Genomic DNA, 25,477 nt, shown 5'->3' with positions numbered 1-25,477 from the left:
TCTTAGGCTATTAATTATACAGTACTGAGTATAGAGACTAGAAATATAAGTTTCCAAATACTTATGTAGTCTGAGTATTCATTTCAATTAAAATTTTAAATGAAATTTTTATTTTAAAGTCGCTACAGTAACTTCTATTGCTCTTTTATTTTTTGGCTACTAATAGAGGAAAATGGTGATTCAGATGTGGCTGACTTCAGAGCTGTGAGCATTAGTTGTAGATTAATAAAATGAGCCTTATATTCCAGTCAGAGGTAGAATAAACAGAAGGTGTGGTGAGTACACCTTGTCCTAGGGTTGACCATTGGTAATCCTTGGTATTTGAAAAGCCAGATGCAGAGCATGCTGATTCTTCCATTCCTGTTGTTTGTACTTGGCACTGTTTAAAAACAAAATTTATATTGGAATATTTGTGATTTCTAAATTTGAGTCATTGCATATGACATATATCAAAAGCTAAGTTTGAAAGTTGACAGCCAGGGTTGCACTCTGTATTTAGGAGATAATAGATTAATTCAACTTATTCTTTTCACCTGCCCACTTCCACCTCTCTCACCCACAAAAAAAATCCACACAATTCTAAACAAAAACAATTACATCATACAGCAGTGGTACCATCATTATTTATGGATAGGAGATGTCAGGATTTAAGTACAGTCTGAATCAGAGCTACACAATTTAAACAGCAACACTAGAACCTTGTCCTGGTGAAAAATTATTGCTTATCCAAACAATCATCATGAACCTTTTCTGCCATGACTTTTAAAGGTCAGAATAGAAATGAGTGAATTTGGTTTTTGACTCTTATAAAATATACCAGACCTTAAGAGTTCTATTCAGATTATGGTTGCCTGAGAGCTTTAGTTTTCATGCTCTTTCAACTTGAGGGTGTTCACCGAACAGAACAAATAAAATTTGAAGAAAGCGGGAAAAGAAGTGGGATAAATGTTTGGACAGTACTATAAGAGAAGAGAATGTCAGGAATAACCTTTGGGCTAAAAACAAAGAAGGCATTGAAGGGAGCTCCACAGTGACTTTGATTTATACCATGTGGCTTTTGGAAAATACAAAGAATAATGAGTTGAAAATCAACAAAATATTGATTTTTCACAAACTTTACCCCTTGGAGGTATGAGTAGAGTTCTTTCAGTAAAAACCTGCCATCTTTTTTTTTTTTTTAATTTTTTAAAAAATTTATTTATGATAGTCACAGAGAGAGAGAGAGAGAGAGAGAGAGAGAGAGAGGCAGAGACACAGGCAGAGGGAGAAGCAGGCTCCATGCACTGGGAGCCCGACGTGGGATTCGATCCCGGGTCTCCAGGATCGCGCCCTGGGCCAAAGGCAGGCGCCAAACCGCTGCGCCACCCAGGGATCCCTCTGCCATCTTTCTATGAGCACACTCACTACCACTTTTGGACAAGATGGCTGCTCCACAAAGGTATATAAAGTAGATAATCTGTGTTTGCAGCACATGCACAGTAACTATCTGTGGCACTTGGCCTGTAACTCATGAGGTTTTGATTCTCGTCACAGTGACCCTGGGAGTAAGATCACACAGCACTGCTTCTCTGCTTGCTGTGTTGATGAGTGATTTACCGTACATGTTTGCCATTCACTGTTGGAACAATTTTACCTTGCACTGGATTCTGGAGCTGCCCTGAGAATAAGACCCAGTTATGAGGTTGAGCTTATTATTTTTTTTTAAGATTTTATTTATTTATTCATAAGAGACATAGGTTGAGAGGCAGAGACACAGACAGAGAAGTAGGCTCCTCTCAGCGAGCATGATGCGGGACTCGATCCCGGGACCAGGATCATGGCCTGAGTCAAAGGCAGATGCTCAGTCACTGAGCCATCCAGGTGTTCCTGTGGTTGAGTTTAGAGTGAGTTTGGGAGGATGATCGTGGCAATGAATGTTGGTGTTACTCAGGCTGCTCAGGCCCCATGATCCTTTTTCAGACATCAGGCATTTACAGACTTTGTTTGGAGCACTCTTCCCTCAGATGTGTGTGTGGCTTGCTCCCTGCTTGTGAGTCTTTGCCCACAAATCCCCTTCCCAGTAAGGCTTTCTTCAAGCATCTTAATAAATCACAAACTCCCTCCCCTATCACTCCTAGCATTTCCCTTTGCCTTTCCTGTTTTTTTTCTTTTATTTTCTCCATAGTCTAACATGCTATTTAACATAATAATGGTTTACCTCTACCTGTTAGAAAGTAAACAGGAGTTATATCAGTTTTGTTTAGTGCTATATTCATAATGCGTAGATAATCCAACTGCACATGGTATAGGCACTCAATATATATTGGTGGAAAAAATAATAATTGTGCTGATGGTATTTGGGCACTTCCACAACCCACATTCCTGGTTTTTGTTAGAAATTGACTTTGGGATGTCACAGATGACTTCTGCTGTTATTGCTTCGAAATTCTTCATCTCCTACAAATGATTTCTTTGTCAAAAACAAGTTGTATTTGTAGGCTCTGTTTTCATCATGTTGGGCAATCTGGAGCTAGTTCTGGCTCTTGTAAGCATGTTTGTGGTTGCAGAGGAAAATGAATATTTCTCACCCAAATGTTGTCATGTCATCATCTCTGTCTGGCAACCAGAGAAACAGATGTTCTGTGCCTTGACCTTAGGCTAGTGGTTACAGTTTTGGGTGTTAAGTATATTTCACAAAACTGCACTTGCACATGCGAGGCCTCTATTTTTATTTAACTTCATGTAGTCTTAGAGCTCAGCAAGCTTTAAGAAAGGTCCAGTTTGGAGGCACTGGAAGTATGTTTGTCTATATGTGTGGGGTCTGTGCACATATACAACACATAGATCCTACATTTATGTATCCAGCTAGCTAGCTATTGCAAAACACAGGTTTATTTTGAGATCAACACTTCTAAACATGACAAAAAGTAGCCCTAAGAACATTGCCAAGAACAAATTTTCTTCCTTCCAGAAAGTGGTTTTGAGCAGATGATTTTTTAGAAACAAACTTCAAAAAAATCATACTGCTGTCTCCTAGCAAAGAGGATTATTCATTTATTTTATTTTTTTTTATTCAGAAACACTTATTACATACCACACTAGGCCAGGCAAAGTGCCAAGTTTGGGGACACAGGACTGAATATAGAGTTTTGGTCTTTTGGATAGCTTGGGTGTTGGGGATGTCTAATGTAACCACGGGTGGAGTAGGTGAGCCTGGACCACAGTATACTAAAAGAAAGGACAGTGGCCCTAGTGTTGGGACACAAGTTCTGATCCTGACCGTCCTCCAGTGTTACCAGTCTTGCAAGTCATTTAAGTTTATGGAGCCTCTCTTTTTGTATAAAATATAAGGATTGCATGAGGTGATTTCTGAAGTCCTTTTTAGCTGCTTAAAATCGCTTAGGGGAGCTTAAAGATACCAATGTGATTTCTACAGTTCTTGCTACCTGGTGATCCTTTCAAGCATACATTGTTTATTGTTCTGCAAACACATGATAAGCAACACATCTGTTACAAGGTTCAACATCTTTATAAAGTGATGATTTAAGTTTTAAATTTCTCACTAGATTTAGACTCCTGGGTGCCAGATGTGGGGAAGAGAAGGGGTTGTTGAATACCAGAAACTTTTTCTGTGAGAAGAGCTTGTGTGGTTGTCAGATCATGTTGACTTTTGTAGACAGATCATCATACCAGCTCTCGTGTTCATTAGGAAAGCACGTAATCATTCTCGTAGTAGACTAGTGTCACAGCCTTGCTCTCTATAAATCACCCACGGAGTTTTATTTTGATCTTTGGATTTCTTTTTTTCTTCTTTCTTTTTTTTTTTTTTTGGTAGCCACATATATATGCTTTAGCCTATCCTGAACCCATTAACATTTGACTCTCAGAGGGTGAAGTTGGTATCTCCATATTTGATGTGGATACTCCTCCAGGTTTGAAAATCATTATAGATAGATAGACCTGTAAAGGGCAGTGTGGAAGCAGTGACCAACCTGAACAGGCATACGTGCTTCTTGAGGCTGGGTTCCTCCACAGTATTCTTAGATGGTTTGGTATTGACCAGTGTTCCCGAGTAAGATCTATCTACATGATTCTAATTACTAACCAGTGTTAATCCACTGAGGTAAATTTTGACTTCAGAATGTTCCTCTTACTGTTTGTTAGTAGAAAATCATTTCAGTTGTTACTAGGTCAGGGTAAATCAAAAATAATTAGATGAGTGCCTTTCTTTTTTCTTTCTTTCTTTCTTTCTTTCTTTCTTTCTTTCTTTCTTTCTTTCTTTCTTTCTTTCTTTCTTTCTACTTTTTAAAATAAAGATCTACTTGAAATGTGAATTGATTTGGGAAGTCAGATAATGCAGAATGGTAGCATCATCTTCAATGTTTTTTACTAGCAAAGTTGAGAGAAACAGTTCTTAAAAATGGCTGTTGATGTGTAAGGCATGGTGAATGTAGATAAAGATTGAAAATACTCCAATTTCTAATTGACAGAAGAAGAGCTGGCAACTCCTCCGCTAGATGGCATCATTCTTCCAGGAGTCACGAGGCAGAGCATTCTGGACCTGGCACACAAGTGGGTGGGTGCCCCTGACATGAACAACTTTATAAGCATGAAACAAAAAGTAATCGAAATAAGCCCAGCTTAGTGTTGAAATAATCTTCTGTGGTTCCATCCAGTGTTTTCTAATCTTTAAATCTTCACACAAGTGGAAATAACTCTTCCAGAAGGACTGTCTTGGCAAGACTGTTAAGTAAGTATTGTTTGTAGGAAGGGCAGAGAGAAAAGACTTTGGCAGGTTACCCTAGTGAAGAAGTATTCAGTACTAATCTTAAGCTCTATCCCAGGTGTCTCCTATGAACTCACCTGGGTTATACGTCGTGTGCTTCCATTTAGCCAGTCCTGAACTTTTCCAGTCTACGAGTGTTGTTTCCAGTTGGCAGTGATTTGTAGTTCTTCCCTTCCTCTATTTATTCCAGTGTAACCACGCTAGTCAGAGAAATTAAAGAATTTTACTGGCATATAAATGTTTACTAACATAACATTATTAGTTTGGCTGCCTTTTTTTCCCCTCCTTCCTGCCCCCTGTCCTCCCCGATTCACATACATGCTTATTTCAAAGTCAAAACACTCAAGCAAATGTAGCTGTTTTCAGTAGAGTTTCTGATCCATGTGACACGGGCAAGCATGTGAAACCATTTGGTATTGAAATGACATTTATAACATACTCAAGATGAATGTTGGATGAGTTGGTTATCTGGCAAAGATTCTTGGATGGAACTTTTGACCTATGTGTTAAAATGGTCTCCAAGGGACATGAAAAGACTTTGAGCACACTGTGGTCAAACAGTATTAATAGGACAAATGTTTAGAAATGCACATATTATCTAGGAGAGTACTAGCATAGTTTCTCTGGAAAAGGCTTTGGAAATAAAGGAAATGTGCTATAAATAATTCTACAAAACCCTGAAGTAGACAAGACCCAACTGCCACATGCTGGCTGGCACATTGGGCATGACATTTACAAACTGTTGGTATAATTTCAAACAGCTTGCCCTGTCCTAAATATGTTTGCAGTTGGAAAGATGTATTTTCGAAGCTCAGTAATTTTTGTTTTATTAAAGAAAAAAATCAACTAAGTACAGAAGGTTTGATGACAAGTTGCAAGTGGAAATGGTTTCCCACACTAATGATTTGCTAGCTTGAAAAATAGGTTATTATGGAGGAAGTTTTTCCTTGACTCCTTAGCTGTAATTTATTTTAAAAGCTATTTTAAAACAGTGAGACATAAATGCCAAGAGGCATGTGGGGGGTTACCATTACTTGCCAGACAGGGGAAATTGTCCAAAGATAAGTAAGGGTGAGCAGAGTAAAAACAATTCTGTTTATTTACAAGAGATTTTTTTTTTTTCTTTACCAGAACACAGAGCTCATCTTGTTTTCAGTTAACTTGGCTGATTTTCTGGAATTTATTTATTTATTTATTTACCTTTGAACAACATAATTGCAATTGCAGACTGAGATAAATTGAAACTTGCAAAAAGCCATATTTCTATTGCAGGCATATTTTCCTACGCTTCCAAATCATACTTACAGCATGATGCCTTCTTTTTCTAATGTTTTAAATCTTGCCAAGGACTGTGATTTTCATTTTTATCTATTGTGGATCTGTAAGTTAAAAACAATACTCTTATTTAAAAAAACAACAAAGAATGGATAGATTTTTTTTAATAAGATGAGACAAACTTTGAACTTTAACCACTAACATAAAAGAATGAGAATAAAACAGATTGAAGAATGAGTATTAAACAGATCGTTTAAGCAGATAGCTTAAAAACATCATATTCTTTTTTTTTTCATTTCCTGTCTTTGAGCATGCTCAAATGGTTCAGAAGTCAATGAGGTTATACTAATAATTCTGTGATGAAATTTGTCCAAATGAGATACTAAAGAGAAGGAAGAGGATTTCTGCTATCAAGTCAGCCGAATCAGTGAATTTAGTAAGAAAAGAAATACACAATGCAATTCCTCAAAGTCCAAATATACTTTCTATGTTTTAAAATAATGAAATATTTCAGATAGTGAAATTCAGTCAGTGGTTTCACTCCATGAAAGACCAGTTGAGAGAGGAGGAAATTTGGAACTAGTCAGATGAGACCTGAGTTTGAGTTCAGTGTCTGCCATTTAAGTAGCTGTGTGGATTTAGGGATGTTAACTTAGCCTCCCTTTGAACCTTAATTTCCTCCATCTGTAAAATGGGCATGATAATACCCACCTTAAAAGTGAGAGAACTTGGCATGCCATGGTGCTGAATAAATGATAGCTAATTTAGAATTATTATTATATATTTTATGATAGAGTTCAAGACACTGTTAATATAGGGCACGCATTAAGTAGCACTGGGGTGCCTTATCTTATGAGACTTCAGGCATGGCAACAGATAAAAGGCCAAAAAAGCTGGCAGTGTATGAAAAGGTAGCATGTATTTTATAGTGATAGTCTTATATTCTCTCATCTCACTTAGAGATGCCATGACCTTGAGTAGGTAGCTTAACACCAGAGTGTGTTTACCCATATGGTGGTGGTGGTCTCTTTAGCTTTCCCTTAGAGGATGATTCTCACATTATTTGAGTTCAGTCAGAATGTAAAGTGGGAAGCTAAGTACCTCAGGGTTTTTTTTTTATGCCCTTTCCTTGAAAATATTCATATTTTTATTTTTTATATTGCCAACAGGGTGAATTTAAGGTGTCCGAGAGGTATCTCACTATGGACGACTTGACAACAGCCCTGGAGGGGAACCGGGTGAGGGAGATGTTTGGCTCCGGTACAGCCTGTGTTGTTTGCCCAGTTTCTGATATACTGTACAAGGGTGAGGTAAGACTCTTTGTGTCTTCACCGTCTGTCATTTCCAAGCATTTGCCTATAATTTAATTCTTTAAATGTGTAAATGAAATGCTAGTTGGACCCAAGATGCAAGGGATTTTTTTTTTTTTTTTAATAACTTGACAGTTTGTCGCAACGAACCTGTATTACCAAATTACTTACCCTCCTAATTATTCAGTGATTTTTTGTAAGCTTCAGTCTTGGAGGGAGTCAGCTTTGTCCTTGGACAAGTATCACCTCTGCCTTATCTCACTTTAGGGATTGGAAATGTGCTACTACGCTTCCACTCTCATTTCTTTCTACTAGCTTACTAAGAAGGTCCTACAGGTGGTTAGATTTCCATTTCCGGTTTCCAAAAGTACTCCCAAACTATTGGAGCAGCATTGGTAAACAGCAATGGGAAATTCATTTGAATAATCAACTCCTACATTTATTGTTATTATTGTTGCTGCTGTTATTACTATTTAGACCATTTTATGAAAAGTTTTCATTTGGCAAAGTTAACACTTACTAAATCCTCCAAAAGGAATTTAGTCATTTGGTTGAAGATATTATCTCCTCCAGTAAATTAGTCTGATTATATATATGTGCTGTATTTCCATTCTGGAGGGGGGGGGGTTGGGAGTTTTTACTTTGTTCCCCCTTTATGACAGAGCTCTGATATTTAACATCATCGTCTAACTTTATAGCCTAGAGGCACATGGGTATTATTCTTACAATGTGAATTGACTTAAATTAATCCTATCAAATACAAATTTGGTTTTAAAATTTAACATAATTATTTATCTTCAGTGATTTTCCTTTTATGATTTTAATGGTGACTGCTTCATTGCTTGAGATTTTCAAACTTGTAAGCAATGGCTTTTGACATGATTCCATCTAAAGATGGATTGTTTTAAGGGAGAAGGATTATTCCATTATGTATCAATACGTGTCCTGATTTTAAAGCTACTGTTTTACATTTTATTAGGGTAGTATCTTGGTAAATGCATTATTGGTCCCCTTTTTTAATAAACTAAGTTGTCATTAAGTCAGATTTCTTTCTTAAGTCCAATTATTTCACCTCTAGACACAGGAAGTTGATAAAGTTCAATGCATTTTTCTAATAGTTTTGTTTCATAGGGCATTCAGAGCTAAAAAGTACATCTAGTTATCCTGTTATCCTTTTATTTAAGATTTCATTTATTCATGAGAGACCAGAGAGAGGCAGAGATATAGGCAGAGGGAGAAGCAGGCTCACCAAGGTGAGCCTGATACAGGACTCGATCCCAGGACCCCAGGATCACGACCTGAGCCAAAGGCATATGCTCAACCACTAAGCCACCCAGGTGCCCCTTATCCTGTTATCCTGAAGAATATAAGAAGAAAAGTGATAGCATGGGCTGTATTTACTGAAATCAGACTGTCAAAAACCTGCAAGCCAGTGAGGCAGGAATGGGCATGACTCAAATGTAAATAATGGGCGTGAAATCTCGTAGCCCCCGATGTAACCATGCTATCCAGCCTTGTGGAGGCCGTGGCCCCTAGAGGTTTGACTTTGAGCAGGCATAGGTTTAGTAGCCCCTTTTGTGAAGGCATAGACTTGCTTTAATTTATGTTCCTGTAATGACTTGCTTTAATTTATGGCAAAATGTTTCTGAGTTCCCATTCCCTGCCAGAAGGGTTAGGTAAGGAGGCCAATCATTCCCCCTATAGATTCTCAGAATCTGGAAGAGTTAGGATTCTTTACATTTTTGCCACTATTTTAGGCACCCCTAACTTCTCTTTGATTCCTCAACTCAGCCTGAAGACTGGCATATATGCCAGTTGGGCCCTAAAATAAGTTGGCAGGCAAGAAACAACCTATCGTTGGCTCGTTCATTTTTATTTGAATTCAGAATAGAAAAGAGTCTTTGGCATAAGGAGCCAGCATACATGATCAGGTTATCATAGTGCCACTCCTTATCTCAGTGGAATTGCCTTGACAGAGTAGAATTGCTGAGTGTCTTACTGTTGCTGTATACATGGATATCCTCAAATTATGTTGCATGTGGTTTTCTTTCGTAGACTATACACATTCCAACTATGGAGAATGGTCCTAAGCTTGCAGGTCGGATCTTGGACAAATTGACTGATATTCAGGTAAGGGCTTCTTTCTTTTAAAATGTCATCTTATTTCACTTAGGGCTCAAAGCCAAATCATATTTCAGTGGAGAGAAGAAAAGTAAGTAGTAAACTCTGCCATTTGGGTTTAACAAATTAAATTTGTAGAATAAAGCACAGAAGAAAACTTACCTGTGGTTCCAACACTGAAACATAACCATTGTTAATTGTTGATGTCTCAACTTTCATTATTTTGTGTATATATACTTCTGGATTGTTTTTCTAATGAAATAGGGTCATACATGATTTTGTTACCTGCCTTTTTTTTTTTTTAACCTAGTAAATCATTTGCTTTTTCATATCATTGCTAGTCATTGAACATACCAAAGGGAAGCTGAGTTTCATACTGAAATGTGAAATAAAGTTTGATAGTTTGGGTGATAGCTGACGGTGCCAGGTCATTAAGCAAAAAAAGTTGGTCAGCAAAGCAGCAGGCCCCTCCAGAGTGACTGAAGTCCAAGGATGATGGTAAAAATGGAATTTCTGGAAGATTTGCTCAGCAACATTTATGCAAAATTAATAATATTAAAAGGTAAGAATGATTGTGGTTTTTGAATCAATCAATCTTCAGTAAAGGCTTTCTGTGAAGGAATCTTCCATTAACAAAATAAAGGAGTTTCTTAATATTAGAAGACATAATTTACTGTTTTCTACTTCTGTACACTGAAACAATTTGGAAGAAATTAAATAAAAATTTAATTTGATTAAATGAAAAATATTTGGATGTTTTAATTTTTTATAGCTGAATAAATCTGATGAAAGTAATAAATTATTAGTGTTTTGCTCAAATAAAAAAACATACATAGAATAAAAATATATTACTGGCTAGATAATGAAAGCCTTTCTCCAAAACAGAGGTTGAAAGATTTTTAAGAGGGGAGATAGTTGGCGTTATGGTGATAAGAAAAAAAAATCACTTTGGAAAATTTTCCTGAACAAGTTGTACAGAAGAGACTGTTTTCATTCTATTGAAGTTAATACAGGAAACAAGAGATTTCAGAGTTAACCTCTCAGAGATTATATGAAATAGGAAAATTTACACTTAATTTGATTTGGTTGTAAAGGATTAAAGAAAAGAGAAAGAAGTCAACTAGGCTTCAGGGGACATCAAGCTGTATTAAATTTGAATTGGAAGAAAGATCTAAGAAGAGGTATTTGATAGACATAATCATGAAGCTTTTTGCTAAGGCAGGCAAAAGCAGAAATAAATGTGTGTCATCCCCATTGAGATAGTGACAAAATATTTACAAAACCCTGAAATATAAGTAAAAGAGAAGCCCAAAGATATTTTTTTGGGGCAAAATGACAAGCCATTACAGAGATTGTCAGAGCATTTTGAAAGTAAGATTAGGACTGAAGTGAACGTTTTTGATTAATTCATTCAATAAATATATGTATTAAGCACAGATAGTATGCAGGAGGCTGTTCCAGGTGCTGGTGATGTAATTGTGACAAAAGGAAAAAAAAATTAGAGAAGTCAAAGCCATAGAAAGACAAATATTCAACTTCAATGTGAGACCACATGAATATGTTTAAAAATAAAAGATATATATGAAGCAAAGAATGAGAAGAAACATTTTCTTCTTACTTGTGTATATTCCCTATAGGGCCTGCCTATGGCTAACAAGGAACTAATAATTACTCTTTTTACCCTAAGTAGTAGAGTAATAATGGTAGTAACACTGAAAATTAATGATATGTTCAGAGCTCCCCAGGAACAAAGAAACAAGGGGATAGAGTCACATGATACATGAAGTAATACAATGATTCTGAATTAAACCACAAGCCAAAAGGATCAACTGGCCTCCAAATTGTTAACTAGCAAAGGACCATCCGTTCAGAATCTAAGACCACATCCTTCGTTTTCAATTATTTTACGCATGGATCCTAAAGTTTCAAAATTAGTCCCTTACAAGATGGCAAATTGGTGCTGTCGATGAAGCTACGAGTGTCTGTTTCTTTCCATGAAAAGTAAGTGATGATTGAGGGAAAAAAAGCATAGAATTACATCATGTTTTACATTTGACGTCTTTGACGTTATATGGAAACATGGATATTTCCTACAAAGTTCTCTGGTAAATTGAAGAAGAGAGTGACAACAACCAAAAAACCCTCAAGATTCTTGCCACAGTGACCTAGGGGGGAAATTCCTTCTTAACCACAGATTTGCTTTTCATTTAGCTTGTATATTTCCTTATATGAGTAAGAACCTCTGAGGTTAAGTATTCACTCCATTTGGCTAATTTTCCATATAATTCCATGGGTTTTAGATTGCCCTACAAATACCTCTTAGGAAGGGGGCATTTCAAATGAAGTTTCTTTTTTCTTTTCTTTTTTTTAAACAACAAATAAAAACACTTTTGTGTTACTTAACCAAACTTAAACTTGGAGAACATTAGCCATATTGCCAATGTTTCTTTTCTCTCCCATTCCTCTTTGCTAATCTGATTACTCACCATCGTATTCACCTATGTGCCTGCCATTTAGGGTCTTCTCCTTTCTCCATTATGCTCTGCTCTCTGCTGCTTCTTTCTGCCTTTCTGTACCTTCCACAGTTTGCCCACTTGAGAAGTTACTGGTTGCCCTCCAAGGCACATCTCCTTGAGGAACCTTAAAAATCTCTTTTAAACAATGTCCCTTTCCCCCAGTACAAACACATATTCATCCATTCAAATGCTAGTTCTTCCTCCAGCTTGCACAGCACCTGGAATGATCACATGTGGCCTTTATGTTTAACAAGTCACACACTTGTCTTTGTTCCAGGGTTATTTGAATGTAAGATTGTTTTATTCCTTTCTGGTAACCCCAATATTCAGTGCAAGGAGGGCCTGGGATGTTTCATGGGATGTCAGTCATGTTTCTTGCATAAATGAATTAAAAGATTGAATAGTGAATGATATACCCGCCAAATACTGGAAAATAGAAACGTGTTGCACATGTTATATTAACACGTAGGAGAGGTGGGAGGGGGAGATCTTGAGTAACATAAAATTACTTTTCAGGAAAACTTTCAGAGGACCTGGTTTTATTCTAAAGGGAAATACACATGCCAAGACTACAGTCAGGATCAGATAAAAGCTAGAATCTAGGTCTTAAATATCAGGACAGTATGTTTGTGGAACTAGCAGTGCTGCTATTGAGGTTGTAGAAAGTGGGAAGTAATGATTGTAAAACTTGAGAGGTGGAAGTCTTAAGTAGTTTAGGAAAAGGAAAGTCCAGTGAGATAGGAGTGAGATCTATATTGACTGCAGGCCACCAGATGGAATTTCTTTTAAAAATCTGTTCTCCCCACTAGTGGCTACAGCTTTGTGAGAATAAATGACCATTAATGGTTATTGCATTTTTCTTGTTTTCAGTGGAACAGCTTGATGGTTTTTAGTTACATAAGTTAAAGAGCCCCACCACTTTTCCCCGCTGATGCCCTGAATTATCCTTCTCTTTGTGCGCACACTAAGTGAACACTTCCAGATTGCCTTGATGACTCAGTCTCTTGACCAGCTTCCCAGCCCCTCCTTCTCCATGTTACAGGATTATAGAGCTTTGCAGGCCATTGAATAGGATTTAGAACAAGAATAGCAAATTGTTACCTGGTGGGCAGCCCTGATTATGTTTTTGTTGGCATCACAGAGAGTAAGTGCATGACACATCGATTGTCCTTTTATGTTGCTAAGAACTTTCTGCTGGATGTAAAAGGCATTTTAGCAAAGGCCATGTAAGGTTTTTGCCATTTGTATGATGAATGTGAAGTAACGAAACTTGTCATTAGTCATGTTTTGGTGTAGTGTTCTTCCTGGAACTCATGAAAAATGAAATTTCTGCACATCACACTGTTAGTCTTCCACATGGCCAAGAGTACCACCCCATAGGTTCAATCTGATTTGCTGTGTTGCTTCAACTTCATCTTTGATTCCAATGAACAAAGTCAAGTCAATGTGATTTAGAGTAGACCTGCCAAACGCCAAAGGTGTGAGCCTGCTGCTATGTTTGGTCATCACCCTGATAATGGGATAATGATAGCCTCGCCCATGCAGACATTCTTTCCCCGCCTTCTCTGGACACCTACTCCCGAGGAAAGAAGATAATTTCTATCTCTTCTAAAATTGGTCATCTCCACTTTTGAATTATTCTGCCTTGAAAAATTAAATCGAATTATCTATCATCCAAATGAAAAGTTTGATTGCTAACTGTCTAGGTCTAGATATTATGGATTACCTATATTATCACATCTCTTAGATGCATCTCAGAAAGCTATATTTTACATAAAAGCATAAATTACAGAATGAGAGGAATAAATCTTAATATATAATATGTGGGTTCTTAGATTGATATGGCCTGTGACTTGTCATTATAACCAAAATTGATATTTGACCATTTATAAAACTAAAACAGCTAATTGAAAGCAAATTTACTTTAACTGATGAGATTCAAGATGAAATTATGGTGGTCATGAATCACAATAATGTAGATCTGCTAAAATATCAATATGATGACACACAGTTATTAATGGCATAAGTGTCAAATGTATTAATGGGAATCCAAGTAAGAGAAATAAAACACATATTTTGATCTTAGCTTAAGTCATGTTGGCATCATACGTAAATCAAGTAGCATTTGGGGGTCACGAATCAACAGTTAATAGTGGGAAGCCACCCTCTTCAGGCAACTCTTTCTGATATGGATTCAGCAAGTCACTTACAGTCACTGTGCTTCCCTTCATTCTTCTTTTTCTGTAAACCAGAAGGTTGTAAATAGACCTGTTCTTGGCTTCCAGTATTTTTTACCAATTTGATTCTGTTCTCTGAGGTCTTTAAAGGTCTTTTCAGAGGAATGCAGAACATGGATGGTGTAACATAGGAGAAATACCATCAAACAGGCAGGAGCCCTGGGCTTGTGATTAAGAGTTATCTAGAGCCTTAATGTCCTCATATGTAAAATGAGAAGGTTGGCTTAAAAACATCATTGCTTTTCATGCTTGATTTTTAAAAAAGGTTTTATTTTTATTTATTTGAGAGAGAGCAAGAGAGGGGAGCATGAGCAGGGGAGGAGCACAGGGAGAAGGACAAGCAGACTCCCCCACTGAGCATGGAGCCTGACACAGGGTATGATTCTACGACCCTGAACTCATGACCTAAGCCGAAATCAAGAGTTGGATGCTCAGTCAACTGGATTCTGAGCCACCTGGGCACCCTCACACTTGATTTTTAAGCAGCAGAATTTTCTACAAAAGAAATCTTTCCTTGGAGTCCCAATACACAAAACCAATCAAAGTGGAATTGTTCTGAAGTAAAAATGCAGAGCCTCATCCCCTGCATTTCATTTATTTATTTTGAATGCTTTAAGTTATCTCTACAACCAACATGGGGCTTAAACTTACAACCCTGAGATCAAGAGTCATATGCTCTACTGACTGAGCCAGATGCCCCAGATCTTCTACATTTTAGATGATCATTAAAGTCCTTTCCAGGGATCCCTGGGTGGCGCAGCGGTTTAGCGCCTGCCTTTGGCCTAGGGCGCGATCCTGGAGACCCGGGATCAAATCCCATATCAGGCTCCCGGTGCATGGAGCCTGCTTCTCCCTCTGCCTGTGTCTCTGCCTCTCTCTCTCTCTCTGTGACTATCATGAATAAATAAATTAATTTTTAAAAAAAGTTCTTTCCAATTCAGAAATTCTGATGTTTTGTGTGAATTTCAACTTGAAGTTATATTAGGACTAAAAAGCCAGTCCATGTGAAAAGGGAACATCATCTGAGTGATTTAGGCAAGCACATGGTGACAGACTTAATGGCATGCTACTCTGAGTGGTAGGGAAGATGTGTTCCAAGCCTATCTCCACACACATGACTATGTGAACATGTGGAGGGAAGTTCAGATGGTAGTCGGGAACATGTAATTTGGTGTGAGAGAGATCTTTGGCTAGAGTCTGAGCTCTACCATTTACTAATTGTCTGAGTAAGTGTTTTAATCTCCCTAATACAGTTTTCTCATCCATAAAATGAGATTGATCATGGCACCTACTATCTGAGGTTACTGCAAAGATAAGTCATAAGTCTGTAAAGCTCTTGGCACCATGGCATTAGCATGTAGTACTTTGATAAAGAGTGAGAGCTCACTTGAGCACACAGATGTGTGTTGAATGAATGAATGAATGAATGAACAAATGAATCAAAACTAGCTTTTTACTTCTGACATCTGGAATATCTTTATTTCATTTAATTCAGTTTTAAGTACGAAAATTCAGATATGTGAAAGCGAATTACTTGCTGATGCAAATAATCAAATTCTGATTATGATGTAGTTCCATAACTTTTGAAGGAATAAGAAAAATTGTGATGCTAACATAACACAATGCTAATTTAGAGAACAGAGTTGCTGTTCAGAGCCTCATGGCTTGTCAATTTAATTTTTTTCCATAAACCCAACACTCTCAAGAAGGGGGCTTTTAGAGCAGTGACTCTCAAACTTAGTGTCAGAATCACCTGGAAATGCCTCCTGAAGCATGGTTGCCAGGACCTATCCCCAGAGTTTTCTGATTCAGTGAAGTCTGAGCTAGGGCTTGAGAATTTGCATTTCAAACAAGTTGCCTGGTAATGCTGATGCTCCTGGTCCAGGGGATAAACTTTATAAGCATCAACTTCTGTAGAGTACAGATGACAATAATTAAATATAACTTACTTTATTTGGAAAGCAGAAGCTAAATACAGAACAGTAATAAAAAGACATTACTTAGAGACTACACCAGCTATAAATTTGAACACAGTTATAAAATGTGTGATTCTTTCCAGGTATTTGATTGTTTCTCTCTAAATTTTTAATGTGAATATGCTTTTAATGTTCAAAACAGGAACATATCTTTTGTATAATATTAGTTGTGTTACCAAGTTTCTAAGCGATTTCTGCACTGTTAGCTTTTACACTTAAACATGTTTTCTTGCTTTTGTTGTAGTATGGAAGAGAAGAGAGCGACTGGACAATCATAGTGTCCTGAATGGAAAATACGGGATATCATCTGTGCGATTGAGACACTTGCAGCTGAATTATGATAGATTTATTTAGCTCTCTATTTTTAGTTGTGTGTGATGTAGTTTGTATTATCAGTGTTTCCAGGGTGATTTTTTTCCTCCTGCCAGAGAAAATGAATTGCAATCAAGTGGTATTTTGTAAACCTAGTAGTAGAAGCTTACTTTACCTTCTCTTGGAAAGATGATCATGTAAGCCATACAGCATAGAATATTCCTCAATAATCATAGTGCCTCCCTCAATACTTTACTCAGATACAAAAATGTTTGTTCCTTAGCATAAGTTATGTTCTGCTCCTCAACCAAATGAGTTTCTTTGTGTTTGAAAACTGATCTCAGTAAATTTAGTAGGTGACATTTCCTGTTATGTATCTTCATCTTCAGAAAATGGTTGGGTTTTGTTTTGGATTTTTATGATCAAGACTTTGAAAAGCTGATTTTCCTCTCATCACATTTGTTTTGCAACCCACACCCTAACTCCCACCCCCTACCCCTGCCGTGTCCATCTTAAGGTAAATCTCTCTCTTCTTCCTGATGTCACAGTCTGTGATGGGCTCTCCTTGTACATCAGCAAGACCTGTGCATGTTTCTACCATTGTCCTTTCTGCATTGTATTGTAATTGGCTATTTGTCAGTCTCCAATACAAGACTGAGGATCTCGTGCCTTAGAGATCTTTGTATCCCCCTACCTTGCATATAATAGATACTTATTAAATAATGAATTGAACGTTTAGCTTCTATAGAAGTGTACCACCTTTGTTTCTATATTATGAAACTTCTTAATTAGAATTTGTGGTTGATTCTGACATTGTGTACATTTACCTCATATTGTCTTTATTTTCCAGGGACTGTTAAGTCATTAGAGATACTCAAAGTCATAGCTTGTTGGAGGGATTATTTTGTATTTGAAGACTGTCTTGGAATTGAAATAACAGCTCTAGAGAGGTCATGATATCATACCAACCAAATGGAAATGACATTTGTTTAAATACAAAATAAATCCTCCTATCTAGCTTTTTGGTAGAAAGCAAAGAGGTATTCTTCGTATGTGAGGTGTTCATTTCTGTTGACTGGAGATTGGATGATCACATTGTTAGGGTACAGGGAGAGCAATTCTAGATGTTATTTTCCTCATTTAGGAGCTGTGAGTTAAAATTGAATCCTGGTTTATCTAGGGTAAAGTCAGATCTTGCTAGAAAACATTTACCCTTGGAAGGTCAACTCTCAGACATTATATTTTGGTTTCCCTCAGTTCTAATAACTTTCATCTTGCTGATCATATTTCATTCTCTTTTCAGAACAAGGAGAAGAAAAAAAACACTCTAAAAGTTTGATGTGTTAGAAAAATTTCCTTAAGGCATTTAGCAACACATAGCAAATGGGGCTTTGATTCTTTTCCCAGACTTTTGGCCATAGGGTCCTTTTAGATAGGAATGGTAAGATGGAAATTAGGGAAGTACAAGATGAAAAGGAATTGTAAAAATATCTTTTAGGGGGCTTTTAATTGGTGATCTGAAGTCTTGGAAGAGTATTCTTTTCAGGCCTCAGGTGCTTTAACTGTCCTCTACATATGTTCACCTAGTAGTATTCTAAGGATATGCATTTGCCCTGGCTAAATCCTGTGACCTCATTTTTAATATAGTGGCCTAGAAAAGACTTAAAGGTAATTCTAACTTGTCAAGTAGCACTTAATAACTAGACTCACATTTCTATGAGAAACGGAAATCATTTGTTTGCCATAAATACATTTTATACTTTGCATCTCTAAATTTAGTATGGCAACACATGTCCGTTGTAAAAGTTGGAGAACAATATGTCTTGACATTATGTCTCTATGATTTCTTTCATCAAACCTTAAGAGCATTTTAAGCCCTTTCTACCAGATGGAGTGAAAACTAAGGATATACATTTTAAAAAACTGGAGGTCTCCTAAAACAGAGAACACAATCTGCCATTCTCTTTTAAGTAATAAGACAGAAAATTGACCTTGACACTAACTTGTTAAATAGATTTAAAAGGAACATCTGCACATCTTTTTTCCTTGTGCACTATTTGTTTAATTGCAGTGGATTAATACAGCAAGAGTGACACATTATAACTAGGCAATTATCCATTCTTCAAGACTTAGTTATCCTAACACTAATTGATCATTTATGGCGCAAGATAGTCTAGCATTAGGAACATGTGAGGCTAATCTGCTCAAAAAGATCAACAAATTAATATTGTTGCTGATATTTGCATAATTGGCTGCAATTATTTAATGTTTAATTGGGTTGATCAAATGAGATTCAACAATTCACATGTGCATGAATATAAACAGAACTGGTGGCACTTAGAATGATAATGATTAACTTATTTTGCATGTTCCCTTCCTCCCACTTTTTTTCAGTTTTTACATTTCAGACCAAGTTTGTCAGCTTTTTTCTAAACACATGGGTAGAAACCAGGATTTTAAAATGAAGTGTTCAGATATAAACAAAACTTGGGCGTTTCCTAAAGATATTTGCTATTAGAAGTTGTCTTTGTTACAGTCATTTATTAAGGATTTGCATCATGATACTCCCAAAGAAGCCTCAAGTGCAGGAGTGTGCACCCTGCTGTCTAGGACTTGGCGTCTGGCAGGATGAATGCACTAATACTTGTTTTCACCTTTGCTTTCAAAAGTACAAAAGAAAAGGGAAAGAGAAATAAAACTTGTAAGGGAATCACATTTTTTTCTACTTAATACCCTCTATTCTTTTCTCAAAATATTTAAATAAATAAATAAAAAGGTCACAGATGGTAGCAGCAAGAAAGCCCAGCATAGCACCACCTATGTGACATGCAGTATCCACGCTCCTGAAGTTAAGGGAAGCCTACGTTAGACACCACAGGTTAAAACTCTTCATTGTATTGGTTTTATTGCTCAATGTAATTGTACCTAAACAAGGGATCTTGCTTTCCTCCCGTGAGCACTCTTGAACACTGGAGTCAATGAGCCTATCTTGATCAAAAGAGTTGTAGGAGGCTTTTCATTAGGGAGGTAGCATCAGCTCCACTTTAGGGAGTTTGTGTTACAGCATCAGCTGCCAGAATAAAATTCCCACTCAGGGCTCAGTCACTGGATTCTTTCTCCTTAAAAGGTTCCTTTTTAAAAGTATATTTTCAGTTTACTGGTATGATTGGAAAAATGTATTTTAAGCAGAAAATGACAACACTTGTTCACTTTATATATTCTAAAATATTTAGGGCAATCAGTATTCATGAGATGGACCAAAGCAAAGGGCTTAGAGGTTAGAGAGACATTGTAAGGATCCCCTATTTCATGTTCTGATGCTAAATGTGATCCAAGAATTTTGTCATGTGGATTTCTTCTTATGTGAATATGCAGAAACTTATAAATAGTAATGCTCACAAATAATTTTAGTGGACACTTCATAACACCTGTCACTTTGCCTTACCAAAACAATTAGGGTTTGCTCACATCTTTTCCAGATATCTCCCCCAAAAGGGGACAGAGTAGCAGCTTTTCAGTAAGCAGTAGCTATGACAAAGATCATAGAGATTATAGTTCATTTGGTCAATTAATTTGACGAATATTGAGTACCCACAAATTTATATCTAATGTAACTAGCAGTAGGGATTAGGAAGTTAGTTTTAGAAAAGACATACTCATGGAGTTTTTACTCTACTAAAATTTTTGGGTAAAACTATTCAATGCAGTTAGCTAGTAAGGAGATGACAGGCTGAACACATCTCTTATCAAGAAATCACAATGAGCATTTTCATCTCATTTTTTAAAGGAAATTTGTTCCCTCTTTCATTCCTTCCTTCTAGGGCAAAACTACTCCGTGAGGGTATTATTTAGAGGTATTCAGCCGCTATGTGGTGTGAATTCCCTCTATTCTTTTCTCAAAATATTACCATAAAAAAAAAAAAAAGGTCACAGATGGTAGCAGCAAGAAAGCCCAGCATAGCACCACCTACGTGACATGCAGTGTCTGAGCTCCTGAAGTTAAGGGAAGCCTACATTAGACACCACAGGTTAAAATTCTTCATCTTATCAGTTTTATTGCTCGAGGTAATTGTACCTAAACAAGGGATCTTGCTTTCCTCACATCAGCACTCTTGGTTTATCACTTATTGCCAACCTACCTAGTATATTTATTAACTGCATTCTTTGGAGCAGTGTTAACTTGTCATGGTTCATCTAATGAAAGATCCACATTAGATTATAGCATCTTTGCTGATCTTAATCTCAAAGTCAGATATTATTGAAATAAAATGTTCCTAGGATGCATTTTTTTCTAGAAAATATCTATCATGAATTAAAGCGTTGGGAGTGTTTGCTTGAAAATGATGGATCCACCTACTCAAACTTACAGGTGGAAGACTAATAAATCAATGATTTTTCATGGTTTGAGGTTTTGCAAGGTTATTTAAAGTACTGCAAAGATATTAAGGAGGGCACATGATGTAATGACCACTGGGTACTATATAAGACTGGTGAATCACCGACCTCCACCTCTGAAACTAATACATTATGTGTTAATTAACTGAATTTAAATTTAAAAGTATTGCAAAGAGAGTCATATTCACCATTGCCAAAACATACTTTAAAAAATTCAAAGGTAGGACAAGGTGATTTTTCTCTTCAGCATACACAGTGTATGAAAAGACTTCTCATATATTAATTTGGGGGACTTAATTTTTAAAAAGTTAACAAGATATAATAGCATTTGTGGATAAATAATTCCCTGGGATCAGATATAAGTAAACATATTTGCTTTAGTGAATGATAAAAGCATGAAATTCAGTATTAGAAAAATGAAGCTGTCTTTAAAATCTGCTGGACACAATTACTGAAGTCAAGTAGACTTCTGTCTGGAGCTGTATTTTTCATGCCACTGTAGACCCTGTTAATAAGGCCTGAATCTTGGGTTGTAAGATGTTCAACTTACTCCACTGCTGGGATGATAAGAGCTGACAATAGGCTGTGGTATGAGAATGAATTGAAATGTAGTTTCATTGACAGATTTCTCTGCACATCCACTTCACAGTGGCTGGGTTCCTTGTTACCCATTATTCTTATGGGGGGAAGAAACTTTTAATTAGAGACATCAGAAAAAAACAAGGTAGGGGAAGGAATAGAACAAATCAGACTTGGTTCTGTGTTGCCCAGAGAAGCCTTTTCCTTATTTTGTCAGGTAGTGGCATCTTCAGCTTCCACACAGGTGCCAAATACAAACAGTGCCAATTAGGAAGGGGCTAAGTGCAGTGGCCAGTTAATCAGATATTAAGACTATGCGTTGATCTTGAGATAATAATCTGATGGTCTTGTTACGTGGAAACCACTACAAATCTAGGTAAGACTTCTGTAATTGCATAGTCTGTAAGATCTATTGTGTCATCAACCATTCAAGATTTGTGAAGCTTCTTAAGGCTGAAAAAATAAGTGACAAAGGAGTAGATTGTGACTTTTGCCCTGCCCCCACCCCCACCGCAACTCGCCTTAGAAATACAATTGACCACTGTCTCCTTTTCTTTGGTGAAGGTCAACTGACTTGGAAATTCATTGAATATGGACAGTTAGTTTTTAACTAAAATCATGCTGCAGTTTCCCCAAGTTGATTTCACAGTGGTTATTAAAGTCTTTCTCAGGGCTAACAAAGGAATGCAAATAATCTGCCTCAATTTTTACTTCATTGATAACTTTTTGAAGACTGCAGGAATTCTCTCCAGTGGATGGCTGTAAGTGGATTTTGAGGTCTTAAAAATAAGCTAGCTAATCTGTACATATCTATAAATTCTGCAGATGTTTCCCTGGTGACTTCTGAGAATGAATGAGGATTCTGTAGTGGACTTGAGAAGCTAATAAACAGAGCCTAACCCACTGTGATGAAGAATTTGCACTTACTTGGTAATGGTGGCTGAGAGAAAATAAGTAGTTTGAGGAAGTAGTTTTTAAATCAGAGTTTATAGATAAAAACAGGAGAATATCAGCTTAACTATGGAGTTTTTAGAATGTGTTCTCTTTCACCTAAATCTAATTTCAATGAAAAAGCCCAGCCCACATTGATTGTCTCAATTTTTTCTAGTTGTGTAGTAATTCTTGAAATTCTCTTTAAGAAAAATCAGATCGAGAGAAAGAAAGACTTTGTAAATAAGGCTTGGCTTTCAGGAAAAATTATTTAAAGGTTATGTTAAAGGATTTAAGCTTATTGAAAGTGTAATGGAAATGTGGAGAATAACGTGGGTAAAGGAAACTACCTCACTCTTTGAAGGTTTTGTAGAAGCACAATTAAACATCCTAAAATGGCTTTGTCACATATGAACCATCTGGTGTGAAAGAACTCTATAATTGTAGCATCTAAAGGACCTGGAACAATTGTATTTTGCTGGCAGTGGACACATTCTTTATTGTTTGCAGATTCCTCATCAAATCTTTAATTATGCACTTGTTTCTGTCATCAATAAAACAACTTAAATGAATCCTGTTTGTGTAGTCTCTTGAAATCGGCATTTGTTGGATGCATGAAATAGAATCCTTCATTACCACTTTTGTGATGTTCCAAGGCTTTTGGTCATAGGATGTAAATGTAGTGTATTTTTAAACCAAAATGACATTGAGAGTGGGAAAAGAATTGAACACACCAGAAAGACCTGGAACCATACACCTGTGTAGAATCTAAATCTGTTTTAAGACATTGGGATAGAAATAAGTGGGCTTTTAAGAATTGTCCTTTCCTCTGAGTATGGATCTGTCTTTAGTAAAACTTAGCTTTGTCTATTTTTTTTTAAGATTGTATTTATTTACTAGAGAGAAGGACTTGTGGGGAGGGGCAAAGGGAGAAGGAAAAGTAGACTTACTGCATGATCTCAAGGACTCTGAGATCATGAACTGAGCCAAAGGCAGACACTTAACTGACTGAGCCACCTAGATACCTCAAATTCAGTTTTGTTTTAAATTTTGCACAGAATAAGGGGAATAGATTGCTTCTTCCTAGTGACTGTCATAGTGGATCTATATCACAGATACTGCACACCCATATGTAGCTAACTAGCTTTAGAATTAAAAACACAGTATAAAGTGAAAGGCATTCCATCGAAACTCACATCAATGATGTGTCCTTTTAGTCAAACCAGACCTTGTATAAACTGCCCTCATGTGCACATATCTGAGAAGATGAGCCGAATGCATTCTGAGGGTCACATATACTCATTTTCTTGTGATTTGTCCCAATGATTGCCAAGTACAGCAAAACCTAAGGTTTTTCAAGTTACTATAAACTGACTTAAAAGTGTCAAAGTGCTCAGTGACCCTCTTCTCCCAACCCTGTCAACCTGTGAAAATATTAGCCTTTATCAAGATCTTTATTGAGGAGTTATGTGCAGAGTTTGGAAGGTCCAGGTGAAGGTTATTAGTCAAGTTCTCTTACAACATCAATGATCAAATCCCATAAGAGTGACAAAGATAGACCTGTCATTCCTGAGGGTGATGACATACATTCACTGGAGCTTATATGATTTATCAGTTGAGACAGCAGTCTCCTTCAGGGGAGAAAGTGTCTCTTCCACATCAGTTTACTAGCAAGCCAAAAAAAAAAAAGGGCTGGAAGGAATGAGGAATTTTCAATCTTTATAATTATTTTTTTGCTAAGCTGATTGAATTTGATCGTAAGCATATTTTTAAAACCAAGAATCTGATTCCACAACATGGCATATCATAGTTGCCTTCCACTATGATAACTTATCTTTATATGAAATGTTCTTTTGTAGCTTGACTTTATTTATAATGATGATGACTTGCAGGATCACATTCTTGTAACCAAAAAACCCACAACCAAGATGTAGATGCTTCTTATGTGCACGGAGAACAATCACTGGGCTTATTCTCTAGTAATGTCTGTATGCAGCAGGGACAATGTTGACTGAAATCCATGGTCATTCTCTCCAAAGTCACTTAGTCTCCATAGTCACTGTTAATAGGATTTTTGAAAAATCTATGAGAGTAACTAATGAAAAAAATTTTAGGGTTCCAAAATTCAAGCAGAAAATATCTTAAGTGCAGTGTAGCTATTTTTAAGCTCTATTGATTAAATTGAAAAGAGGCAATTAAACTGCATTTGTTTTATTTTTTATTTTTAAAGATTTATTTATTTGAGAGAGAAAGAGAGCAAGAGAGAACTTGAGTGGGGGCAGGGGAAAGGGAGAGAATCTCAAGTAGACTCCCCACTGAGCACAGAGCCTGACACAGGGTTCAATCCCAGCACCCTGGGATCATCTGAGCTGAAGCCCAGAGTTGGATGCTCAAGGGACAGAGCCACCCAGATTCCCCTAAACTGCATTTGTTTTGAAGATAGCTACAATAATCTAGCAAACATTTCTCAATATTCATGATAGTGATAAATAGGTGGTAGATACTTTTAATCTTTGGTTTCTTTCAAGCCAAGGCTGGATGTAACAAAACCTCTTAATATGCACGTTGCCAAATAATTAAGACAGTGGTTAAGGGGCATCAATTGATCCTGTGATTTTAAACCAGTTACTTAAATTCATGAAAAGTGTGGAAATCATAGCAGTATCTGCCTCATGGATTATAAGGATTAATGAATTAGTATTGTAAAGAGTTTTAATAATTCATGTGTAAAGTGTGAGCTAATGGAATTTCATTAAAAAATAAATGAATGAACCCAAAGACAGGAGCTAATAGATACTTCACAAAAATGTACAAAGAAGCTGCAGTGCTCAGTTGCTCCTTCCATGCCTGGTAGATGTGGTGAAAGTTCCTAGATCTGGACCAGTGGCACAGGACAAGAGGCATAATCTAAGTTCCCCAGGCTGCTTAGGGGAAGAAATGTGTGATCCAGTCAATCCTGGAGGTAAAATACAGTGCTAGACTAAGCAATGATTGATTAAAACCATTGAGAAGTATTTAGGTGGCTTGAGTTTTTAGAAATATAAGGTTAGTTCCATGTTCT

General features: G+C 36.8%; 1 protein-coding gene across 3 annotated transcripts in view; it reads left to right on the top strand.

The window, feature by feature from the left end:
- The window catches only part of BCAT1 (branched chain amino acid transaminase 1), a 107,325-nt gene extending 84,337 nt beyond the window's left edge, over positions 1-22,988 (top strand). For all 3 annotated transcript variants that reach the window (XM_038577079.1, XM_038577078.1, XM_038577080.1), the window contains exons 8-11: positions 4,470-4,555; positions 7,210-7,350; positions 9,406-9,480; positions 16,445-22,988. In XM_038577079.1, the coding sequence (XP_038433007.1) occupies positions 4,470-4,555; positions 7,210-7,350; positions 9,406-9,480; positions 16,445-16,486 (344 nt within the window). In that variant the 3' untranslated portion in view covers positions 16,487-22,988. The remainder of the gene's footprint in view (positions 1-4,469; positions 4,556-7,209; positions 7,351-9,405; positions 9,481-16,444) is intronic.
- The last annotated feature ends 2,489 nt before the right edge of the window (positions 22,989-25,477 follow it).

This window comes from Canis lupus, chromosome 27 (genome assembly GCF_011100685.1).
Source record: "Canis lupus familiaris isolate Mischka breed German Shepherd chromosome 27, alternate assembly UU_Cfam_GSD_1.0, whole genome shotgun sequence".
In the NCBI taxonomy this organism is placed as follows: Eukaryota; Metazoa; Chordata; class Mammalia; order Carnivora; family Canidae; genus Canis; species Canis lupus.
Note: the sequence above shows the minus strand (reverse complement) of the source record. Positions and strands in the feature narration are given on the sequence as shown.